General features: G+C 37.9%; 1 protein-coding gene across 1 annotated transcript in view; it reads right to left on the reverse strand.

Moving 5' to 3' along the window:
• The window catches only part of LOC122119865 (vomeronasal type-2 receptor 116-like), a 51,046-nt gene extending 27,855 nt beyond the window's left edge, over positions 1 to 23,191 (reverse strand). The window contains exons 1-7 of the mRNA XM_042693933.1: positions 22,905 to 23,191; positions 22,592 to 22,738; positions 14,223 to 14,511; positions 12,378 to 13,181; positions 10,922 to 11,149; positions 9,704 to 9,827; positions 2,010 to 2,909 (exon numbers count right to left, since the gene is read on the reverse strand). Coding sequence (XP_042549867.1) covers positions 2,010 to 2,909; positions 9,704 to 9,827; positions 10,922 to 11,149; positions 12,378 to 13,181; positions 14,223 to 14,511; positions 22,592 to 22,738; positions 22,905 to 23,191 — 2,779 coding nt within the window. The remainder of the gene's footprint in view (positions 1 to 2,009; positions 2,910 to 9,703; positions 9,828 to 10,921; positions 11,150 to 12,377; positions 13,182 to 14,222; positions 14,512 to 22,591; positions 22,739 to 22,904) is intronic.
• Positions 23,192 to 25,585: the final 2,394 nt, after the last annotated feature.

A 25,585-nucleotide genomic window follows, 5' to 3' on the forward strand; every position in this document is an offset into this window, starting at 1 on the left:
AGTATTTTATTTAATGTGAAAATAGCATACAGATGGCTTACAATTACATGGGCAAGATAATGAGTACATTTCTTATCAAGCATTGTTGCCTCCCCCTTTGTTTACTCAATAATATAAACTCATCCCTATTTATGAAATTCCTAACACAAAAAAAGGAAGATCGAAAAAACTGAATAGAAACTGAAGAGTATTATTTATTTATTTATTTCGGGTCCGGTCGTGTGTGGGGCCTGAACTGTGGGCCTGGGCACTATCCCTCAGCTCTTCAGCTCAAGGTTAGCGCTCTACCACTTGAGCCACCGTGCCACTTCTGGTTTTTTCTTTTTGCTTATGAGGTGCTGAGGAATCGAACCCAGGGCCTCAGGCATGCAAGGCAAGCACTCTACCACTGAGCTACCTTCTCAGCGCTGATGAGTATTTTTATATATCTAATTAACATACTGAAGAAGTTGGAAATTAATTACATTTTCATTTGTTAAACAGTATGCCCTCAACCAAAACAATGCACATAATTTTCCCCAAATATTGTTATATTTTCAAAAAATTAATTTATAGAAAACTAGAGTCAGTTACACAGTCATTTCTTTATGAGAAATGTAACTGTGAGAAGAGGTTGGCCTTCAGTTTGGGCGGGAAAGTCTATGTGGGCAGGAATGTCAATGAAAGACCAAAAAAGCTAGAAATGGAGCTGTGGCTCAAGTGGTAACAGAGACATGATTGAAAAACACAGTATAGTTCAAGCATGAAAAATTTAATTAATTTAATGAATTTAATTAATGTAAGAAGAAACTTGTAATGAACACTAGAAGAGATGAGAAATGGGTACAATTGTGTCTATATGACTTGAATATGTGATTCTGTAGAAATAGTATAGAATCTACTAAGTCAATCTACTTGAAAGAATAAGTCATGCTTTCCTTATCAAATTGAGAGTTTTGAAATGTTCATATTTCAGCCAGGCACTGCTGGCTTATGCCTGTAACCCTAACTACTCAGGAGGCTGAGATCTGAGGATTTTGGTTCAAAACCACCCTTGGCAATAAAGTCTGTGGGACTCTTATCTCCAACTAACCACCAGAAAACTGGAAATGGTGCTGTGGTTCAATGGTAGATTGCTGATCTTGAGCTGAAGGGCTCAAGGAGAGCACACAGTCCCAGAGTTCAAGCCCCACAACCAACAACAAAATTAAAAATTATTCATCTTTCAACAGATTGTAAGAAGTGCTACATTAAAAGAAATAATCATATATATTCATTATTTAAAATTTTATGTATTAAATGAGTAAAAATTCATTAATGAACAACAAATTAAAAAGTATATCTAGACATGGAGAGCAAGCTATGATGCATTAGAGAATTTAATCTTAGAAGAGTCAAAAGATCTTCTACATTATAATCTTAAAGTGAAGAATATTTTTATAGCTTATCCAAGTCATTCCTAATGCCATATGAGGAAAGCAGCCTGAGAGGGAGGACTGCTGAGAGAGAAGGAGATGGAGAATGGCAAAAAGAAAGACAGACAAAGACACATCAAGAAAGGTGCCACCAAAGAGACTCAGCATACTTGCAAAAGGTGAATGTGTGAATAGAAATACAGAAGTAGTGACCAAAACAATCTCTGAGGATGATATTTAAAGAGGAAAATTTGTCAAGAGTAAAATACTAATGAAACATATTAGAAGACTCTGTATCATGGTGGTATTCAGAGCGGAAGTTTATTTAAAAATTTAGAAAAGTGATTTCAAAAATCATCAGTGAAAAAGACACTAAAAAGAAGGTATGATAGAGTAATGTTTAGATTGAATAGGAGGAAGCAAAAATATAGCAGAAAAATTCCACTTTAAATGGTGAATACTTGTGACTACCACGACTAGAAAATGCACAATAGATCCTTATTATCGAAGTAAACATTTCATAATACTAAGCATTACAAGAAGAAAAAAAATTACTGTAAAAAACGTTAGTAATCAAAATGTGAGTATAGTCTTAAGAATGTTTGTTTCTCCTACTAGGTTTTTTATCACTGAAACAATGCAGAGAATTTTTATTTGGCACTAACAAGATGTTGTAACACTTTGGTGCAAATATGCAGCCTAGGAGTCCTGCACCAGAGGCCAAGATGGAGAAGACCTCCACAGCCACCATGACCTTCCCTGTGGCACTGTGGTAGACAGGCAGGAAGGTGACCCACACACTGCAAAACACCAGCATGCTGAAGGTCAGGAACTTGGCTTCATTGAAGGTGTCAGGCAGGTTCCTGGCCAGAAAAGCCACAGTGAAGCTGGCCAGGGCCAGAGAGCCCAGGTATCCCAGGACACAGTAGAAGGCAGTGAGAGAGCCCTTGTTGCACAGGATGATGATGTGGCCATGTTCAGACTGCGCATCTGTGTCCACAAAGGGAGGATAGGTCCCCAACCAGAGTACACAGAGGGTCACCTGGATCAGGGTGCAGATGGGAATGATGAGGTTTGGCGCCCCTGATACCAGCAGCCACCTCATCTTTCTCCCTGGGGAAGTGGCCTTGAAAGCCAGGACCACAGTCACTGTTTTAGCTAGTACTGTGGAAACAGCTACAGTGAACACCACTCCAAATGTGACCTGTTGCAGGATGCAGGTGACTGTGTTGGGATGGCCCAGAAAGAGCAAGGAACAGAGGAAACAGAAGATGAGGGAGATGAGCAAGATGTAGCTGAGAGTCCGGTTATTGGCCTTGACAATGGCAGTGTCTTGGTGTTTCACAAATATCCCAAGAACAGCAACAGTTAGCATAGAGAAGCAGATAGCCATGCAGGCCAGAGCCATGCCCAAGGGATCTCCAAAAGCCAGGAAACTTGCATCTCTCAGGAGGCACTGATTTCTCTGTGTGTTGACATACTGATGATCTGCACATTTCACACACTGGCCCATATCTGGTGGGAAGTGTAAGCTACCATTAGTTCTTGTTGTGAATGTCTTTTACTTCAAATAATTTAGGAAATTTTTCACTTAGAAGTTATCCTAACCTGTCAGCATTTACAATAAAAGTATTTTTTTCTTTTCTAAACCATGACCTGTTTCCATTATCATCTAGTTCTTTATTCAGGCTTTTACATAAAAATTCAACTTTGTTCCTTCAGTGATTATCACATATATTAACATCATGACAGTTGTGGTATTCTAATATCCTGACAATTTTCTGCACTTTTCCTCACTCTTATGAACTGAGCTGTGCCCTACTTTCCAATCCTACTGAAAATTTTAATTGTACATGTCACAATTTCCTGCATGACTCTGTAAAACAATTTGATTCTTGTGGCACATACTTGAATTCATCTAATTATGTTCATCTTGCCTATTTATCTGTGAAACAGTAGGAGCAGAGAAAACAGTCTTGGAAACTCTATAGTAATGCTCACTTCTTCAACTGAATCTGCCTTTCTGAACGCTTGTCCTGTGCCAAGAACAGTTGTGGGCACTGAAAAATAGCAATATGCAAGATTCATCTTTTCTGTGTGGACAAAAGTGTAACTTAAAACAATCACTGTGGAATCTGTAGGAAGATGGCAGAGGAGAACCTGGAAGCTAATCCAACTCTTGCATAGAAAGCACTTTTAGTGTTCTAGTGAACAGTCCTAGGCTAGAAAATCACACCAAGTGTGCCATCACACTACAGAGTGTTTGGCCAGAGAAGAAAAATCCCGGTTGCTTGGTCAAGGAGCACTTGCCAATGTCCCTGGTGGTGGCCATCATATCAACAGAGAGATCCCGAGACAAAGGCACCAGACATGGTGTATGAGTGGATTCTACTCACCACCAGCAAGAACTGATAAGGAGCCAGAATCTTCATCCTGCTGATCACAGAACATAGATGGCCCCGAAACCAATAGGCTGATATGAATACCTCCAAGACATCTTTACTCCTTCTCAAGGTGCAGCAGTGGAAGGTAGCCCCTCCACCACCACTGGAGAAGAACCCCATCTTTCATACTGACAAAGGCCTGGCCCAAGCAACTAGCTCCAACTCAGGTCTTGGAAGAAAGCAATAGGAGCCATTCAACAGGTCACAGGAACCTGATCCGACCTGCCAGGCTCAGCTCCAGCCAGTGGAAAGTTGCCTTTCCCAGGCAGAGGGAGCTCTGCCACCAGAGGAATGACTTTCTTCACTGGGTAAACAGAGCCAGAGGCTGTCCCTTCCCACTGCAGCCTAGACAGGACACCCAGCAGGAGGAGGGATAAAAGACAAACAATTGAAACTAAGTAAACATAAATCCTGAGAATGGCTCCAGGCTGGGAAATGTGTTTGTCTCCAGAGCTAGCCACTCAAGGAAAAGCTACTGATTGCTGACAGGCTTCATCCCTACCCAGAACTTAGCCTCATCACAGCAACTCCAAGCTAGAAGAAACAGCCATCTGACTCTTTTGTGATACTCAGCAGATGACCCTCCCACTGAACTAGCCTGGGAGGAGGATCACAAAGTTCTGGGTAAGGCAGAGCTTTTTTCTGCTTGCTCAAAAAAACTGACTTAAGAAAACAATCAAGAAACAGGAAAACCAAACACCGCAAGCAAACCAGAGACTCCACCATGAGACTGGTTACAGACAGATGGGATATACAAATCTTCCCCCTAGCTACCTAAAAAAATCAAAGAACTCTTTTTCTACCTATTTTTCAATAAAAGAGTTTCTCTTTTTTTTTCTTCATAATTTTTATTTTAGGGTGTGTGTATGTGTTTGTGTGTGCTCATGTTTTAAATCTCTTTTAACATTTTGGTCCTTTTATTTTTGTCTTTATTTTTGCCTGACTTAATTGGTGTTCTGCTCATCCACAGATATATACCCATCGTCAATTATTAGACCTTATCCTTCATTTTCAACGTACTTAATTCAGAAATTGATTACTTAATTCACAACATATTAGTCTTAACTTCTTTAATAGTAGTATTATTTGGTTACACCTATATACTTTTTAAGTATTCCATTATTAAATTTTTTATTCCTTTCCTTTTTCCTTTTTCTTTTTCCTTCTCTCATTCTATCCTTTTCTACTATCAGTGTTATTTGTTTATACTTACATAGTTTTTAAGAGTTTCATTTCTAAAATTTAAACTTTTGTTTTTTCAATTTTTTCTTGTTTATTTCTCTCTATTCATTCTGTTCTACCCATTTCCTCTGTGAGATTAGGATTGCGTTAAGTTCAATCTTTCCTTTACCTCTCCACTACATACTAATATCTCTCCTTAAGGAGGATACTGCGACCCTTAAATATCTATTCACCAAACAACGGAGCACCCAAATGTATCCAAGAAACACTACTTCCCTTCAAATCTCACATAGATCCAAAGACATTAATTTTTGGAGACTTTAACACTCCACTATCCCCACTAGATAGATCAACTCGGCAAAAACTCAACAGAGATTCTGCAGATCTAAACAACTGCATAGATCAAATAGATTTAACAGACATCTACCTAATATTTCACCCAGAAGCATCAGAATACATGTTTTTCTCAGCAGCACATGGAACATTTTCCAAAATAGACCACATTTTAGGTCACAAAGCAAACTTTTCCAAATTCAGAAACATTGAACTTACGCCCCCATTCTCTCAGACCACAAAGGAATAAAATTAGAAGTCAACAATAAAAGCAACCAAAGAAAGTCCTGTAACTCATGGAGGCTGAAAGATTGAGAAAGGAAAATCAAATGTTCATGATATCCAACAAAAATGAACACAGAAATTACCAGCTCCTCTGGGACACAGCAAAGGCAGTACTCAGAGGCAAATTTATAGCTCTGAGTTACTATAGCAACAAACTGGAGATATCTAAAACCAACAATTTAATGAGATATCTGAATCTCTTTGAAAATGAGCAGCAAGCTAAACCCCAATCCAGTAGACAGAAAGAAATGAATTAAATTAAATCAGAATTAAATTAATTAGAATCCACAAAAAAACCATAGAACGAATCAACAAAAATAAGAGAACACAACCTAATAAACAAACTCAGAGTTGAGAATGGAAACCTCATAGCAGAACCAACTAAGATTCAGAGTATTATAAGCAAATACTTTTCAAACATTTATGCTAATAAGTTTGAGAATGTGGAAGAAATGGACTATTTCCTTGCAAATATCAAGATGCTGAAACTAAACCAAGATGAGTTAAACCAACTTAACAGACCCATATCAAGCCTTGAAACACAAAAAGCAATAAGAGGCCTCCCATCTAAGAAAAGCTCAGGATGGATTTACAGCTGAATTCTACAAGGGCTTAAAAGCAGAACTCACACCAATACTCCTCCAACTTGTCAATGAAACTGAAATTGAAATTTCACTACCGAACTCTATGAAGCCATCTTAACCCTCATCCCAAAACCAGGCAAGGACTCATCAAAGAAAGAGAACTATAGACCCTTTTCTTTTATGAATATTGATGCAAAACTTAACAAAATTTTGGCCAATCAACTTCAACAATTCATCCAAAAAATCGTACACCACGATCAAACAGGATTCATGTCAGGGATGCAAAACTGGTTCAATATACATAAATCAATTAATATGATTCATCAAATCAACAGAAGCAAGGATAAGAACCACATGGTTATCTCAATAGATGCAGAAAAAGCATTTGACAAGATCCAACACCCCTTTATGATGAAGGCTCTGGAAAAACCAGGAATTCATGGAACATTCCTCAATACAATAAAGGCCGTATATGACAAGCCTCCAGGCAGTATTATACTTAATGGTGAAAAACTGAAGCCATTTCTTCTAAACTCAGGAATGAGAAAAGGATGTCCAATTTCTTCACTTCTCTTCAATTTAGCATTAGAATGCCTAGCTATAGCAATAAGACAAGATACAAACATAAAAGGGGTCCAAATAGGAAAAGATCAAGTAAAACTCTCCCTCTTTGCAGATGACATGATCTTGTATTTAAAGAATCCCATAGACTCCACTCCCAAATTACTCGAGCTGATTTGAAACTTTGGCAAAGTAGCGGGGTATAAAATTAACCCTCAAAAATCAATGGCTTTTCTGTATGACAACAATGAGAAGAGGGCACCTGAAATCAGGAAAGCAACTCCTTTTGTAGTAGCTCACAAAAAATAAAATACCTAAGAATTAACAACTAAAGTGAAGGACCTCTATGATGAAAACTTTAAAAACCTGAAAAAGGAAATCAAAGCAGAACTTAGGAAGAGGAAAAATCTCCCATGCTCCTGGATTGGAAGGATCAAAATCATGAAAATGGCAATAATTCCCTAAGGTATCTACAAGTTCAATGTGATACCTATCAATATTCTAACCTCATTCTTCAAGGAAATAGAAGAGGCAATCTAAAAATTCACATGCAACAATAAAAGACCCTGAATAGCAAAAACAATCTTTTACAGAAAGAACAATGCTGGAGGAATATCAATGGCAAATTTCAAACTCTACTACAAAGCCAGAGTAATCAAAATAGCTTGGTACTGGCACAAGAACAGACCTCAGGACCAATGGAATAGAATTGAAATTCCAGAAATGAACCCACAGACATATAGCTAAATATTTTTCAATAACAGGACTAAAAATAGAATGGAAGAAAGACAGCCTCTTCAGTAAATGGTGGTGGCAGAATTAGTTAATCACCTGTAGAAAACTTAAGCTAGATCTTTATATATCACCCTGAACCAGAATCAACTCCAAATGGATCAACGACCTCGGAGGCAAAGCAGACTCCATGAAAACATTAGGGGAAGGAATAGGGGAAACCTTAGGTATCCTTGGCATAGGCTGAAAATTTTCTAATAGAGCCCCAGAAACACAACAAATCAAAAAAAGTTTGGATAAGTGGGATTGCATGAAGCTGCAGAACTCCTGTATGGCAAGGCACATAGCTAACAAGACCAATAGAAAGTCCATAGCCTGGGAGAAGATCTTCACTAGCTATACAATGGACAAGGGTCTCATGTCTAAAATTTACTTGGAATTCAAAAAAAGAAATCCCCCAACAACAAATCTCAAAGAAACAACTGTCCAATAAGTTGGCTAAAGACTTAAAGAGAAACTTCTCTGAGGAAGAAATAAGAATGGCCAATAGACACATGAATGGCTCAACCTCTATAGCCATAAAAGAAAGGCAAATCAAAAGAAAATTGAGATTGCACCTCACCCCTGTTAGAATAATCAGCGGGGCGATGGTGGCTCACGCCTGTAATCTAGCTACTCCGGAGGCTGAGATGTGAGGATCATGGTTCAAAGCCAGCCCGGGCAGGAAAGTCCGTGAGACTCTTATCTCCAATAAACCACTAGAAAACCAAAAGTGGTGTCCTGGCTCAAGCAGTAGAGTGCTTGCCTTGAACCGAAGAGTGCAAGAACAGCGCCCAAGCCTGTGGTTCAAGCCCCAAGACCGACCAAAAAAAAAAAAAAGAATGGCTATAATCAAGAACTCTAACAACCATAGATGCTGGAGGGGATGTGGCCAGACTGGAACCCTACTTCTCTGTTGGTTGGGGTGCAAACTCGTTCAATCACTCTGGAAAACAGTATGAAGGTTCCTCAAAAGACTCCACATAGACCTCCCCTGTATCCCAGCAATCCCTCTTTTTGGCATGTACCCAAATGATCACAAACAAGACCATACAAAAGCTAACAGCACAACTATGTTTATTGCAGAATTATTTACTATAGCTAAGATGTGGAACCAACTCAGATGCTCCTCAATAGATGAATGGATCAAGAAAATGTGATACACACACACACACACACACACAGACACACACACACACACAATGGTATTCTATGCCTCCATCAGAAAGAATGCCATTGCTCCATCTGTTAGGAAATGGAAAGACTTGGAAAAAATTATATTAAGTTTAGTAAGCCAGGCCCAAAGAAACATGGGTCCCATGATTTACCTTATTTGCAGTAACTTATATGTCTGGGACAAGCAGAAAGATGGTTATGTACATATGACCAGATAAGATGATGTTAAGTGAAATGAACCCCAAAATAGGGACACAAGTGGTTTGTTTTTTCTTGCTATTGTTTCTAACCTAGTTATAATGTACCATGTGATTTTTTCTTTGTATGTTCCTCCCCCACGGTATAACCCCGCTTTTCACAGTATTTGATGTTGGTGCCCTACATATTGTATACAACTTTCTCTAATTTGGGGAGAGGAAGGGAAAAACATAATTCTTAAATAGGGATACAGGTTGACCCATTGTAACAATGAGATGTACAAGACATTATGTTGAAAAATGAACTTTATAATTTAGGTGGGGTTGTGGGGGGCAGTGTAGTTGTGGAGGTGGGTGGGTAGGATAGTAGGGTAAAAACAAACGTGGAGGCAACAATGCTTGATAGGAAATGTACTCATTACCTTGCTCATATAACTGTATCCCCTCTGAACAGTATTTTTACAATAAAAACAGTATCAACATAAAAAAGATCACTGTCCTTAATAAAACTTACATTTAATTTATTTCAGTTCACCCTTGTCCAATGATTCATGATAAGAGGCATTCTTGCAAATAACTTTGCCTGCAGTATATCAAAAATATTACTAAATGTGTAATTCAAAACAATGATATATTATATTTCATTAGCAATACCACCATACCAGAGAAAAGGCAAATGGGCTGGGCAACCCTAATACACAACTTTTGCATTGAGTTTGTTTGACTGAGGAAAACAAGAGAGAAATGAAGAATTCCTTACTAAGACATGGACTTACCTGTCTCATTAGTGATCTCATTCTGTTGGCAAGGGTTACAAGAAAAGCAACAGGCAGCCTTTCCCTCCTGAGGAGATTTCCTGAATCCTGGACCACAACTCTCACTGCAGACAGAGTGAGGAGTCTGACGAAAGTCAGAGGTGTGTCAGTAACTGTTTAGACTCATACCCCACACTCCAAAAATACCATTGTTTTTTTAAAAAAATCAGATTATTAAGGATTATGTTTCTATGTGGGTAAATGTAGTCAATTATTTGAATTCTGTTATAGATTCTAAATGCCATTATTCTCAAAGGCTTATGAGATGCAACCTTATTAGTAGCCTGTTGAACTAGTGAAAAGTATGGGATACTCATTTAGAGAAAATAAGTCCCTGTGGAGAGCCTAATGAACTGGCATGAGTTCATGTCATTATGTGTTGTCCCCTCCTCATGTGTAAAGTGGAGAAGAGCCTGGAGGAAAACCTCCTTTTTTTATAGTGTTTTGTGAACCCCAGAATCATCTTTCTCTTGGTTTTCCAGTGACCATGAAGTGAGACTCTTTTCCCAGGCATCTTCAATGATTCCTCTTCCCAAAGATGCCTATGTAGCAGGTCAACATTCTATGGAATGAAAACGCCACAGAATAAACCATTCATCTAAATACAGTGATTCATCACATACTTTATCACAGTGTGAGAAACTTACTAAAATATATTATTTATTTTTATGAAGGTATTCAAAATCAACATTTAGGAAAACATTAAAAAAAATTTTTGATGGTAGTCAGACCTGGGGCTTGAACTCAAGACTCTAAGCAGTGGCCTTGAGCATTTTTGCTCAAATTTAGCACTCTACTACTTGAATTACATCTCCACTTCCTGATTTTTGGTGGTTAATTGGCGATAAGAACTTCATAGATGTTCATGTGTGGACTAATTTTAAATTGTGATATTCAGATCTCAGCTATCTGAATAGCTAAGTTACAAGTGAAAGTTGCTGATAGTCAGACAGGTGTAAAGTTGAATGATGACTTTTACTTACATAGATGTCCTTAAAATTATTATGATTTTAGTGATATGGGGGAGGGCAGGAATAGTGGGAGAACAACTAGGGAAAGGGAAACAATGCTCGATAAGAAATGTACTCATTGCCTTAGTCATGTGACTGTAACCCCTCTATATAGCATCTTTACAATAAAATGAAATTTAAAAAATCATTATGATTAGAGCCAACCCACCTCTGTAGTTCCTATGGCCCACTCTACCATATCTTCAGATAAAGACAGTTGATTACCATGGAGAGCATATGGAGAAAAGTTTCCTACTTTCACCTCCAGTTGAAGACCTTCTGGAAAATTCCAAATGTTCAGAATGTCATACTCTGGCTCCAATTTCCTTTTCTCATCCAAAATCACTTGGTCTCCAGCAGGGTTGTAAAATTGGATGTTTTTCAGAAAAGGGTGCAGCTAAAAGAGATACATCATTTTCTGGTGAAGTATATCCAAGTTAAGACAGAAAACCTGAAGTAAGAAAAGCTCCTGATTGCCTTCAAACTCTGTCTCTCAATCCAAGCATAGCATAGCCACCTAATGAAGTATAGCAGAAGAAATTCTATGGAGGAATGAAATAATCTCTCTGAATCCTGATCTGTCAGAAAAGGATCAGAAGGATTTTTGTTTAAATAAGAGAAACCAATTCCCAACAAACAGCCAGGAATGAGATAATACTCGGTTGCTTAGCTACAGTTTTTCCCAACTATCACTTTTTTATGAATGCCTTTACTTGGAGTTTGCTAAACTTTTAATATGGAAGTTGAATGAAAATAGATCACATATGAAAAATATGGATAATTCTGTTAAACAAATGATCCTTTGCTATTATTCAAGAAACTCATAGAAAGAAGCTGAATTTACAGTTTTCAAAACATTAACTATGAGCATGTTGAGGTTATTTGTAATGAAACCAACTCATAAGCCAAGATCTGGTGGCTCATGCCTAAAATTTTAGGTACTCAGGAGGATAAGCTCTGAAGATCATGGTTGGAAACCATTCCAGGCAGAAAATCCCATAAGACTCTTAAAAAACTACTCAGTAAAAGCTGGAAGTGGTGGCATGGCTCTAGTGGTAGAGCACTAGGTATGAGTACAAAGTGATCTTGGAACAGCATCCAGTCCCTGATGTCAAGCCCTAGGATCCGCAAAAACCAAATGAATACAAAAAGCCAACAAAGGCACAAAATGCATTATAAAAATATGAATTATATTTAATTTTTGTTACTGGCCTGTTTATTTGTAAGAAAATTTGCAAATATATCTAGAGTATCTCTAAGACATTTAAACAAAAATAATTTCCTGGCATAGCACTGGTGGCTCATGCTTATAATCCTAGCTACTTAGGAGGCTGAGATCTGAGGATCATGGTTCAAAGCCAGCCCAGGTGGGAAGTCTGTGTGACTCTTATCTCCAATAAACCACCAGAAAACTGAGAGTCGTGCTTTGGCTCAAGTGGTAGAGAGCTAGCCTTGAGCTGAAGAGCTGAGGGACAGCGCCCAGGCCCAGAGTTCAAGCCCCATGATAGATAAAAAAGTAATTTCCTGGGTTTTGGAAAATCAATCCAAATATTTAATTTCATCCAGTACATTTTCCAGGAAGTGCTGTTGCTCATGATGTGTGCCAACCAGTAAAGAAAAATTACCTGTACAGGGGAATGCACTGTCCTTTTTCTATTTCCCATTGTTTGAACTTCTGTTTGATGAAGAAGCATCTCATGGAGAGCCTGGGCCACAGCATACACAGCATTATATATATTGTAACTGTCTCTAGACATGGTAATGTCAAAAATGTGCCTAGGCAACCAATCCAAGGAGGCATCACGAGGACAACTGTCCCATGATACACAGTCAGAGTCAGCATCTGAGCAATTATAAGAGAGAAACCACAGCTTTGCAAGAAAATAGTCTTCTGGGTATTTGGAAGGGTGAACTGCTTTGACAAAATCTGTGAATCCAGAAACATCTGCATGATGGTGTGAGAAAATAAGAGGTACAGGGAATGAGCCTAGCATGAAATATCTCCTCGTTTTTAAATCCCACTGTGAGTTCATGATACAAACTTTGCCTTTTATTAAAAATTGCTCAACAAACAGCATTAAATCTAATAGTGATTCATTATCACCATAAATGATGAGGACATTTGCTGAAGATTTATTTATCTCATTATAAACGGCCATAATTCTGATTATATGTTCAGTGCCTTTGCTTGATATTGGTAGCTCATAGGCTACACAAACTCTATTCTTGGCCATTTCTTCTTTAAGTTCAGGAAGCATCCACAAGCCATTCTCATCTTGTGAAGTGAACAGTCCAACCCAGCTCCAGGTGAAGTGAAGCAGTAATGACACCATGGCAGTGGCTATTGATGTGTCCTTTGGGGCCACCTGATAGAGAGCAGGAAACTTGTGATGGTCACTCAGGGAATGATCAAAAGGCCCAAATGTAAGCTAAACGGAAAGAAAATTGGATGCTCCATGAACGAGAAGATTGCCATCCATCATAATCGCAATCTTGAAATATGTTAAGAAACAGTTGAAGTAGGTGAAAGCTAGGGTTTTGGTTTAATTTTTGAAAGAAATAGTTGAATTATTTAATAGTTGTACGATCTATCCAATTACTTATATAATGTCTCTTAATCTCTGTCACTATTTCTATCAACTTCTCCCATCTATATCAACCCTACCATGCCTTGAGTTTTCCTTTCCATTTTCAAATATGTACATTGAATACTGTGTTGATTTCCCATCCAATCCATTCCCTATTCTCTACCTTTTCCCCTTAATATTTACCCTCTTTGCAGAAGATATGCTTCATCTTTCTGGAATTCCAGAAATTTTACTATGGTGTTCCACCTTTATGTATACCATACTTTAGTTGGATTGATCATGTATATATGTAAATGGCTATGTATGTGTCCTATATATTTTAATATGGCATGCTTGAATTTTAGATCTAACTTTTACATATGAGAGAAAACATTTCCACTTCTCGTTCTAAGCCAGAATGGTTACACTCAACGTAATATCTTGTGTGTGTGTGTATATGTGTGTTCATATACTTGTGTTTGTGTGAATGTGCATGCTAGTACAGGGGCACAAACTCAAGGCGTCAGACACTTGCTTGGCTTTTTATTTCAAGGCTTGTACTCTACTGTTTGAGCCACACATTCACATCTTGCTTTTTGCTTGTTAATTGGAAATGTTTCTGAGTAGCTAAGATTTCAGGTACAAGTCACCAGTACTCTGCTCATCATATCTTCACACCACAAGGAAATTATTGGTAAGACTTGAAATAATAAAAAATACATTGGTTAGACGAATTCTTCTATTTTCCCAAACAGTAGGAATATACATATCCCACTAGCTTGGAGTACTTACTTTTGATACCATAAAACTTGATAGGCACATAAATCCAGGTTCTTCCTATCATTATCTTCTAACACCGAAAATGGCACCAATTAGAGATTTTTGTATCCCTCCAACCCTCACCTGTGGAAATCTGTAGAGTTGCAGCAATGTCCCAATGAGGGCAGATGTTATTCCAAATGGTCCTGTTAGTACTGCTCTAGACCTGTTTTCTCTCAGACAAGAGTAGTTTGGAATCTTGTACTTCCCAAAAAGCCAAATGAAGGGATTCTTAAATATTCTCCACGTTCCAAATTGGACATCATAGACATCAAATCCCAGAGTCAAGTTATGTAAGAGTTCAGGGTTTTTGTTGATCTCCTCAATAGCAAAAGCCAAGGCCAAAACAAACTGATAGTTCTTGAAGACAAACCTGCATAATGAGCATAGAAATTGTGGAGCATTTCAAGACTTATGACTTTGCTGCATTGAATGCTTGCTTCTTTGCTAATGAATATGTTAAAACATTATCTTCATTTGGGATGGAATAGGAATGCAGTGTTTTATGGTTGTATACAGAATCAGGTAATGACATGAAGAGAGTATGTCATGAATGTGATTCAGCTGAAAAGAGCATGCTTTTTCCTCACTATCATATGCACCACAACAAAAAGCTGTTGTCTGGTAAACATGGATTAGGCTTTCGTGATCATCAAATATTCCATTTCCTTTATCATAGGATAACTAGTTCTATCTGTGTGAAAAATAAATCTTGTTTTTAAGCACCCAAATTATGTTTTGTAGCTGGCAAGGCTAACTAACCAATGTTCACTTTAAGAGCAACTTTCAGAAGCAAAGTCTTATTTGCGAAAGTTTCTATACCAAGCTGTGTTCACAAACCCAACGTATTGAACAGCTCTCCCAATATCATTCAGAAGAAGAGCTCAAGTATCAGGTGAGGGAATTTTATTCTTCTTTATGTAACTAAAAAATGTATGCATCCAACTCCAATGAACTCATTATGGAGAGAGGAACCTCAAACACAGGGGATGAGGAGAGAATTGTAAGCAAGCTTTACATTGAAATCCCAGGACCAAGGCCAATATTGTAAAGTACAATGATCACTACCCACTTCCCAATATATTTAGATTGAAATACTGTAAAGAAAAGAATAGAGAGGAATAAAGGGGATCAAAGTACTCTTTTACCTTTCTCTGTGTCCTGTCTGTGTGTACAAGTGTGTGTTTGTGTGTGTATGTGCATGTGCATTATAAAGAAATTAATATCATGAAATCAACACCCATTTTTAAAAGGAAACAATATGTTTGACATATACAGTCATATGTGAAATCATCCCCATGGATGCCTATCATGTTGGTGATATCTTCTAAACAGAAGAAAATAGTGAGATTGAAGAAAAGTTGATTGATCATACACATATGGACGAGTAAACTGGAAGCAAGAGTGAAGAGTGAATAAAAGTTTCATCACTGGGCACTGGTGGCTCATGCCTATATTCCTAAATACTCAGGAGGCTAAGATCTGAGGATTGCAGGTCAGAACCAACTCGGGCAAGAAAGTCCATGAAACTCTTGTCTCCAATAAAAACCACCAGAGCCGTGTGGTTCAAATAGTACAGTACTAGCCTTGAGCTGAAGAGCTGAGGGACAGCACCCAGGCCCAGAGTTCAAGCCCCATGACCGACCAAAAAAAGGTTTTGTTAAATTTTGACAACAGTATTTCAGAAAAGCAAATATTAGTGTTTTGGGGATTCAGTAACTGGGTAAAAATAGAAGTAAGCACCCAAGTAGTTATAAATGAATTTATTGAAGTATAAGAGACTTTATAGAGGACAAAATTAGTATAATTCTTTAGAAATATAAAGTGAAAGCTCAACAAAATGAGTAATTGGAATCTGTGTGTGTCGGGGGGAGGTAAGACAAAAAGAAGAGGGATAGAAGTATGAATAGGGGAAATGAGTAGGCAAGAATGCATTGTATAGGCCACAGAACTTAGAAAACAGGGATGGGTAAAGGAGAGCATGTTAAAAGGATGACAATGATCAAATGTATTATATACATAAATTTCACTGTTAAATGATAAAATTCAACACATAATCTAAAATTAAGAAAGTGAATGAGGGCTGGGAAGGTGGCTCAGTGGTACAACACTTGCCTTGCATGCATGAGGCCCTGGGTTCAATTCCTCAGCACCACATAAGAAAAAAGCCAGAAGTGGTGTTGTGGCTCAAGTGGTAGAGCACTAGCCTTGAGCTGAAGAGCTGAGGGACAGCGCCCAGGCCCAGAGTTCAGGCCCCATGACCGGAGCCCCCCCCAAAAAAAAGTGAAGGAAGAGGAGGTGTAGGAGGGGTAGGTGAGAATGTTAAAAGTGGTGACATTGATCAAGAGGCAGTGTATTCATAAACTTTTATGTTGAATATTAATTCCTGTTTACTAGAATCTAAAGAAAATGAGATTAAAAATTATATAAAACCTATTGGTAAGAATGAAAATACAGGCTGGGAAGGTGGCTCAGTGGTAGAGTGCTTGCCTTATATGCATGAGGCCCTGGGTTCGATTCCTCAGCACCACATAAACAGAAAAAAAAAGCTGGAAGTGGCACTGTGGCTCAAGTGGTAGAGCGCTAGCCTTGAGCTAAAGAGCTGAGGGACAGTGCCCAGGCCCAGAGTTCAGGCTCATGACTGGACCCACCCCCCCCCCAAAAAAAAGAGTGACAAGACAACTGATCTGAGAATGTTCTAACCTAGTAAATATTCTAGACAAATTGTAGGGATAATTCTTCTGAAGAGGGAAAATTATTAATATATGTAGTGATTACTATAGAGCAATGTAAATTTGGATATCCAATATTACAAATGATGGGAGGAATACAAGGCAGTTACAGTTTTCATTTGTATTTCATTAATATTGTATCTTAAAATATTAAATAAAAGCTGGGTGGTGGTGGCTCACGCCTGTAATCCTAGCTATTTAGGAGGCTGAGATCAGAGGATCATATTTCAAAGCCAGACGGGGCAGGAAAGACTGTGAGACTCTTATCTCCAATAAATGACCAGAAAACTGGAAGTGATCTTATGACTCAAGAGGTAGTGTGCTAGCTTTGAGCTGAATAGTTGAGGGACAGCACCCAGGCGCAGAGTTCAAGCCCCATGACAGACTATCTATCTATCTATCTATATGAAACTTTTTATTACATATATAATATATATTATATAATACTATATATAATATACATAATATATTATATACATAATTTATATTATGTATATTATATGTAATATATAATATACATTATATATGTAATAATATGATAATATATAATGATAATATGCATTATATGTAATAAAAAATCATAAAAATTTAATGAAAAATTTCATTATAACATTTCTGCACATTTACATGGATTTGATCATAACCCTCTACTATTTGTGTGTATTTTCTCTTTTTATTTCATCCTCATCATCATGGATTGTTGTCATCCTTCTAAAAGAACTTGTTGTAACCTATTTTAATACCTCTAAGTATCACAAAGTTCAAAACAGACAAATGGAAACTCCTAATCTGGAAATCCATGTTCTCTACTATTGAACTCAATAGCCATTGAAGTCTCTAAGAAGAGAGAAAGTGTAGAAGAAGTTTTAAGAAACCTGGAGAACAAGATACATAATGGCAGTAGTGAGATGTGATCTGTCAATAATGACTGGGATGGAAATGCAGGAAAATCTATCAATAGAATGGCTCAATGAATGAAAATTTGAGGCCAAATGATTTGTTGGTTCCAAGAAACTCAGTTCACCATCAATGTCCCTCAATGACTGGAAGAAAGAAATGTAAGCCATACCCAGGGAAATGAATGTGCATATAGAGTGTTCACATAAATCTGCAAGTAAAGAAACTAAATATAAAAACACCCAACTGAGACATGATATATTTTACAACTGTCTAGGCATTCTGCACAATGAGAATAAGGGAGGATAATCTTAGGAGAGGAATGCAAAGGCTCAATACCTATGTGCATCTGATCATATAAAATAATATTCATTGAAATGAACTCCAGGAAATGGAAACTAGAGGTTCTTTTCCTTTGTTGTTGTTTTGATTTATCTTGTTTTGTTCATTCATATGTTTTTTGGGATGGAATGGGGACACAAAAGCAATGAGACAAAGCATGAACAAGTTCAACAGTAGTACTCACTAGACAGCATACTCAAAATGAACTATATAACTTGTGGGTGAGGATGGGAGGGAAAGACAGAGAGGGATGGAAGAAGTAATAATGGTCAAAAAGCAAAGTACTCTTTATCTGACTCATGTACATGTAATCAGGCTGTACATCACCTTTATAACAACAATATACAATTCGTGAAAAAGGAATGGAATAAGGCAGTCCATGCAAATGAAAAACAAGAGAAAACTGAAGTACCCATCACATATCAGATCAAATAGACTTCAATGAAAGCACCAAAATGTGACAAGTTTGTAATGAAATGATGAAGGATAAAATCAATAAGATGATTTAGCGATTCTGAATGTATATTAACAGACTATCAAAGCATTTAACTATATTTAAGCAGACTTTAAAATAATCAACACAATAAAAGCTGAAGATTTTATGGAGAGATCATCATGAAAATAAACAGGGAGGTACTGGAATTCAGTTTCACCCTTGACAAGATGAGCTTCACATTCACCTATTGAACAGTTCATCCAAAGTCTGAATAAATCATCTTTCATGAACATACCAAGAATTTTCCAGGAAAGATCATGGGATAGGACACAAAACTAACCAGGTTTTTAAAATATTGAGTCTACCATGAACATATACAGATCACACAAGAAAAAACAGAAAATATATGCACATAACCTTAGAAATGAATTTTTTTCAACCATGAATAAATAATGAAATTAAATTACTCAATTTAATTAAATGATTAGCACAAAATTAAATGAACTGTTGTTCAAAACAAATTTCCTTGCAAAACAGAGAATATCAGAATCTGTAGGTACAGAACAGGGAGGGAAAAAAATGAAAGGGTAACACTCTTTGCTTAAATCAGGAGTGCAGAAACTGTTCTAAAGGCCCTAAAATGCATCTCAAGAAACTAGAAAAATAAATCCCAACTCAGTAGAAGGAATTGAAATAATCAGTAGAAGAAAAAGTATCAGAAAATAATAACACAATAGTAATATTCAATAACGCAAAGAGGAGGTTCTACATAAATAACAGTGTGATCAGACTGAAGTCAAAATCATGAACAATCAGAGGGTAAAGCAACAAAATTACACATACCAACACAAACACTCCATTATTCTGGATGTGAGAGTCAGTCTCATGAAAATAATCATTTTTATTGAAAAGTCATCTGCAGATTCAGTGCAGTCTCCATCAAAATTCCCCATCACTTCCTTTATAGAAATAGAACAAGGAAGACTAAATTTTATGAAAAAGTAAATCCTCTATTAGCAAGAGCTATCTTAAGGCACAAGAACAATTCTGAATTATACTTACATCTGTTTTTCTCTTATACTGTTTTGCCATTATAGCAGAAAAAAATCAATATAGCAGACACATGGATCAAAGAAATATAAAACCAACAAGTAATTGCAAACAACTACAGATATCTGATTCTTGGAGAAGTTGTGAAATAATACACAGCTTAAAGATGGCACCCTTATTATGGGGTGGCATTGTAAAATTGAGTTTCCACACAGAAACTAGTTTCTATTTTCAACTTGTTTTTTTTTTTAAACTGAAAATTGGTCAGTTCTTAATAGAGCCTGGAACTTTGAAAGTAATAGAGAAAATGAGAGGAAATGTACATACACAGGTAACTTAAACAGAACTCAAATAGCTCATAAAATGACAGCAATAATTAAGCTGTGGGTTGGACTAAGTGATAGAATACTTTATCTCATTCCCAAGACACTAAATTGCACTTATACTGTGTTGTCATAATAGTAGAAAAAATCAATAAAACAGACACATGGATCAAAGAAATATAAGACCAAGAAGTAATTGCAAACAACTACAGATATCTGATTCTTGGATAGGGAAAGAAGCTGTGGTTGTATCCAATTGAAATCTTTGGTACAATGAAAGAAATGCTAGGGCAGCCAAATGCATTGTTAAATATCTTGCTAGCTATTCATTTCATAGAGGAATAATAGCATAGTGGAAAACAGCTCCAAAACTTATATACCAGTAGGATAATTCAATAAAGGAACAGACAATTTAAAAATGAAAAAGTACAAATGGATAACCAATGAAGAAAAAAAGGTTCAACCATTTGAGCAATTAGGAAAATACAAATCAGTGATTATGTGTTGCCTATCAACCCAGACACAGATTGCAGTTTTGGTGATGGTACATAAAACTTAAAGACTGGTGATTTCTCAAGAAATTAAAACTACCTCCACTGGTGGCTCATGCTTGAAATCCTAGCCAAACAGGAGGCTAAGAGGCAAGGGTCTTGAGCCAAGGTCAGCAGTGGCAGAACAGTCCATGACACTCTTCATCTCCAATTAACCAACAAGAAGCTAGAAGTGGAGGTGTAGCTCAAGTGATAGAGCATCAGCCTTGAGAGAAAAAGCCAATCAAGAGTGCAAAGCAAGCCAGTCACCATGGCTCCTGCCTCTAATCCTAGCTACTTTGAGGACTCTAAAAATGAGCAGAAGAAATGATAGATATGGCAGAGTGAAAAAGGACGTGGCAAAAGATATAAAAATAATCATAAATATAGCGAATGCCTCAACTCAATGTATGAGGCATGCGTGGTGAAACTACAATATGGACCATATAATTGGCACAAGCACCACATTGTGTAAAAATTGAGAAACATTGCTGTAACATCAGTGGGTATAGAGTTCAGTCAAATCTCTCATCTACTGATGTCTAGTTGCCATGCTACATTTATCTACAAGAAAATCTTATTGAATAAATACTGCTATCCATAGCCAATACTACACATAAAATTTTACTATCCCAGACCAGACTTCATTTCATATCTATGTGTAGATAATAAACATCCATTGGCTGAAACCATAATACTTAATGCGGTTATATTAGCACATGATAAAAAGTACTCAAACATTTTAGGAAATTAAGAGAATGAAAATCAAGTAAACTTGGTAAAATAGTGGATAATAAAAATAAACTAAGCCAGGCACTAGCGATTCACACCTGTATTCTTATACACTTAAGAAGCTGGGATCTGAGAACAGTGTTTTGAAACCAGCTTGGGCAGGGATGTCTGTGAGACTCTTATCTCTATTTAACCACCAGAAAGTGCCAGAAGTGGAGATGTGGCTGAAATGCTAGAGCACTAGCCTTCAGCAAAACAGTTCAGGGCCAGTTCCCAGTACCAAAATAAAAGAAAGTTACCCACATCAGTGACATATAAGACAAGGGTATACATCTTCTATAGGAGGGAAAAGAGTAATTCCTGTCCTGTGATCTCTGCTCTCATCTTCGGGCAGCTACATTAGGTTATACTTGTCATAGAGGTACTTGAAAAAAAGTGTAAATGATGAAAACAATGACAGTAGAAACAATGCAGTAGGAATCAGATCATTTGCCAGAATTCTTTGAAGTTCTTCATGGTCATTTTCCTTTTTTCTTTATTGGCTTTTACTTAATGAGACCCTGGAACCAACTAAAAGCCAAGAATATGCATTTGCACAAGTAAAGCAGAACTCATCAGGGCATATAAAATTTTCCCATAAGGGAAAATTTACCATGGAGCTGCCTGGTAATGCTTGGATTGTGGAGCATTTCTGACATGAAATAATGACACAAGGCTTAGTTTGCAACAGTATCTACTTGTCTTTAGTAATAATATAAGTGTGTGTGTCTTTGGGTGTGGCAATCCTAGGGCTTGAAATCAGTGCATCAGAAACTCTCCTTGAGTTTTTTTACTCAAAGCTAGCACTCTGTCACTTGAGAAATATCTCCACTGACAGCTTTTGGCTTGTTAATTGGAGATAAAAGTCTTGAAGATTTTTGTGCCTTGACAGGCTTCAAATCTCCATCCTCAGATATCAGCCACATGAGTAGTTAGGATTACAGGCGTGAGTCACCCAGCCTTCAATAAGAATTTTTATCCATGTCTTCAAAATATAGGTGTTAATAAGGAAAAGTCCTAAGATTACTAGCCCAGGGGTCAGAATATGTAGCTGCATCCTTTGAGTCCCAGACTCATTCCAGGGACTCAGCTTGATTGTAATAACATTCCTTCATTTTCTGTGATGGCACCTGGGATAGAGAAGTGATAAGAGTTTCTGGACTAAAGTGAAGACCCTACCAACCTGGAAAGTAGAAGATACCTGGAACAAGATAGAGTCCTTTCCTACTAGCTGTAGATATAAGACTAAATTATGAAATTGAGCTGTTCCTGGTACAATATGGACAGGAGGTCAGTGGAGAGGAGACAGAACATTGAGCTCCCTGAGCCACTGCCCATCCTCAGAATAAAACAGTAATGATGAGTTACTTACGGTGTGTGGTCTTCTTTCCAGGAAGAATCGCTATTACTGCGATCAATTCCCAAAGTGTAGAGAGGGAACAATCCAGTGATCATCAGGTCTCCATCCATGTGTGCTCGGTGCTTCATAGTAGAGAAGCAGCTAGTGCCAGCCAAGGACCTGACAGGGAGGGGAAGCTGGAGAAGTAGGAGTATGAAAGACAAAAGGTACATCCCTGAAGCCTCTGCCACTCTGAAATTCTGTCTAGAAGTGAGGACCCGAAGACAGATATCTCTTTATGAACATATGTGTCCTTTTATTGATAGGAATCTATACTATAGTTCACCTTTCATCAAAGCCTCCTGTGAGTCCCCAGAAGTCATGTGTAAAAGTATTCCCTGGGGCTCTACATCTGTGGCCTTTATTCAGGAGAAAACCATGAGTTGGGAAACATGTTTGTGGAATTACCCCAGGTGCTATGATTTCATCCAAGACCACAGATTGTGAGGCCCAAGAGATGGAGTTACCTTGGATGGTTTTTTTGGTCAACATCTGTGTCAAGTAGCTGTTTTCATGAAAGCCATTTGGGATGATGCAACTGGATTTCCTCAGAGGATGCCATTTGATGTGCATGGTGAAATGTCCACAAAAAGTCTATATCTCAAGTAAAGTTACAAGGGTATCATACCAAGAAGGTTGATTCCCACCCACAATGTCCATAATAGGCACAGAACATTGGTGGTTGATACAGGGATGTGCTCACAAGAATTCCATATGCAGTGTCCTCTAGAAATGTACCCATTTATTGTTGCCTGAGGAAGCAATGATGCTGCTGAAACTAACAATTACATGTGAATAAATAACTCAAAGTCAGTGTTGAGATTGAGTTCCACTTTTGCATTCTGAACTTTCCTTTTTAAAAAGATAATGACTACTAAATATGCTAACACACATCAAGACATTTTCAGGATGTAGTAGTCTGAGAACACACGATAATAGAGGAAATTTTTTCTATCACAAACCTAAGTCAATATCAAAAACAACTCTATGTTTTCAAGTTGTCAACATATTTTAGATTCAAATTCCATGTAGACTTCAGTGGCCCTGGAGAACAGAGATACTTCAGCATAATAAACAGTCTGTACAAGGCTGTAGTGTTGGATGCACGTTGTGGGACACTTATCCATTATCATGCACTGGGTGTCAGAAAATATATCATGCATGTACTTTAAAACTGCAGGAGGAAAAAAACTTTTCTAATGATATTATCAAGGGTCATTTACATTTGTTTATTTATTACATTGATAGGATTTTATCACTTACTTTTAAAATTCTTAGTTGCATATGGTAGCTGGGCAGAGAATTCATTTAGACAGAGGGGGTAGAACCTGAGAGGGTCTAGATCCTGAGAGGGGCAAGATCTTGAGACCTTCCTTTTGGCCCAGCCTGAAACTGTCCTCAAATTTTATGACCTGTCCAGTTTTTTTTTCAGTGAGAATTTTTGTTTATAATTCCATGATGCCTGGCTAGCTGCAGGTTGGGCTGCAATATTCCTGGATGCTGAGCTTGTTTTTATTTTCTGGAGAGATGTGTGGCCTTCTCTCCCTGACCCTGCATCCCCCTGAGTGGAGCTGCCTCCCTTCCCATGGAGTCATATTTTTTTCTGCTAGAGAGGAGAGATGTAAGGACACCAGAGTCATTTGCCATTTTGAAAAATGTCACTGTTTCTCCAGCAAGTGTTACTGTCCAGTTGCTCTAGTAGGCTCCATGCCACTATTAAAGATGACATTCTTCTCTGGTAGGGGGAAGAATTTCCTTCCAGGTGTTGTTCTTTGGAAGGAAGGGATTATGTTCTTGGTGGGGTGGTCACATTTTCTTGTGGTGTTTCAGACCATCCACAATGTGGTGAGTTCTTTCTGCATGTGTCTGTGGCCAGCTGGGTTGTGGATTTCCTTTCTTGGTCTTTGAGTTCATGGTGAAGGTAAAGTAGAAAGTCCAAGTGCATGCTGTCTCTGCTGCCATCACAGTATGTTATGGCTCCCCCAGCCACCATCTTTGCCACTGCTGACACCGGCAGGTGCTTAAATCTGTCTTGGTATGCAGGCTGCTTATAATTTTCTTCTTTTGTATTAATCCCTGTGTAATTGCAGCTTACATCATGTAACCATCCAGACTCTAAAACTCTGCTCTTCAGAGAGAGTTCTGTTGGTCCCCTGTTAATTTTCCAACATCTTCTGGAACTCCTTCCATTCCTAGAATTTTAAAGGCAATGTGGAGATAAGGAGAGATTGAACCAAATAGACTCAAGAATATTGTAGAATGCAAATATATGAATAGACTCTTGAACCAAACATACTCCATGAGCACTTTAAAATTTAGAACATTGATAAGCGGGAAATATCTTAGAGAACTAAGCAATATAATGATAGAAGGGCAGAACTTTAGTTTACATATTTAGGAAAGCAATTAGAAAAGACACAAGAAAAGGAGTAGTATATTAATTAAATAGGGTAGTATTAAATGCGGACTTAGGCTAAAATTGCAGTACAAATTGAGATTTTTCTCATAGGTAGAGCAACCTGTGTCCAGAGCAGCAAGGATCAACAATGTGAAATCACAGCAACCAGATGCAGAAAACTTTCAAAATGTCAGGACCCCAACCAGCACACACAGCGACACAGGTTAAGGTGAGACCACAGTATCCAGATGCAGAAAACGTTCATGGTGCTAGGAATTTGACCAGCACACCCAAGGACACAGATCAAGTAGATGAGAGTCCAGCATCCAGGGGCAGGATACTTTCATAGTGCAGCCGGTCAGCCCAGTACCATCATGCGGAACTGCGAATACCCATCTGAGGACCAGTCACATGGGAGGCTGCACTGCTAATGACCCAGAGTGCTAGGCCCAGACCTCTCCCTCCCAGGACACCATATTCGAAGAGGATAAAGAGGCCAGAAACCATCTTCATCCCTCTCATTTGTCTGCTTCCAGCAAGAGACCACTGGTACTAATACTGGTTCAGAA

Source organism: Dipodomys spectabilis, unplaced genomic scaffold (assembly GCF_019054845.1).
Source record: "Dipodomys spectabilis isolate Male_0828 unplaced genomic scaffold, ASM1905484v1 ptg000173l, whole genome shotgun sequence".
Taxonomy (NCBI): domain Eukaryota; kingdom Metazoa; phylum Chordata; class Mammalia; order Rodentia; family Heteromyidae; genus Dipodomys; species Dipodomys spectabilis.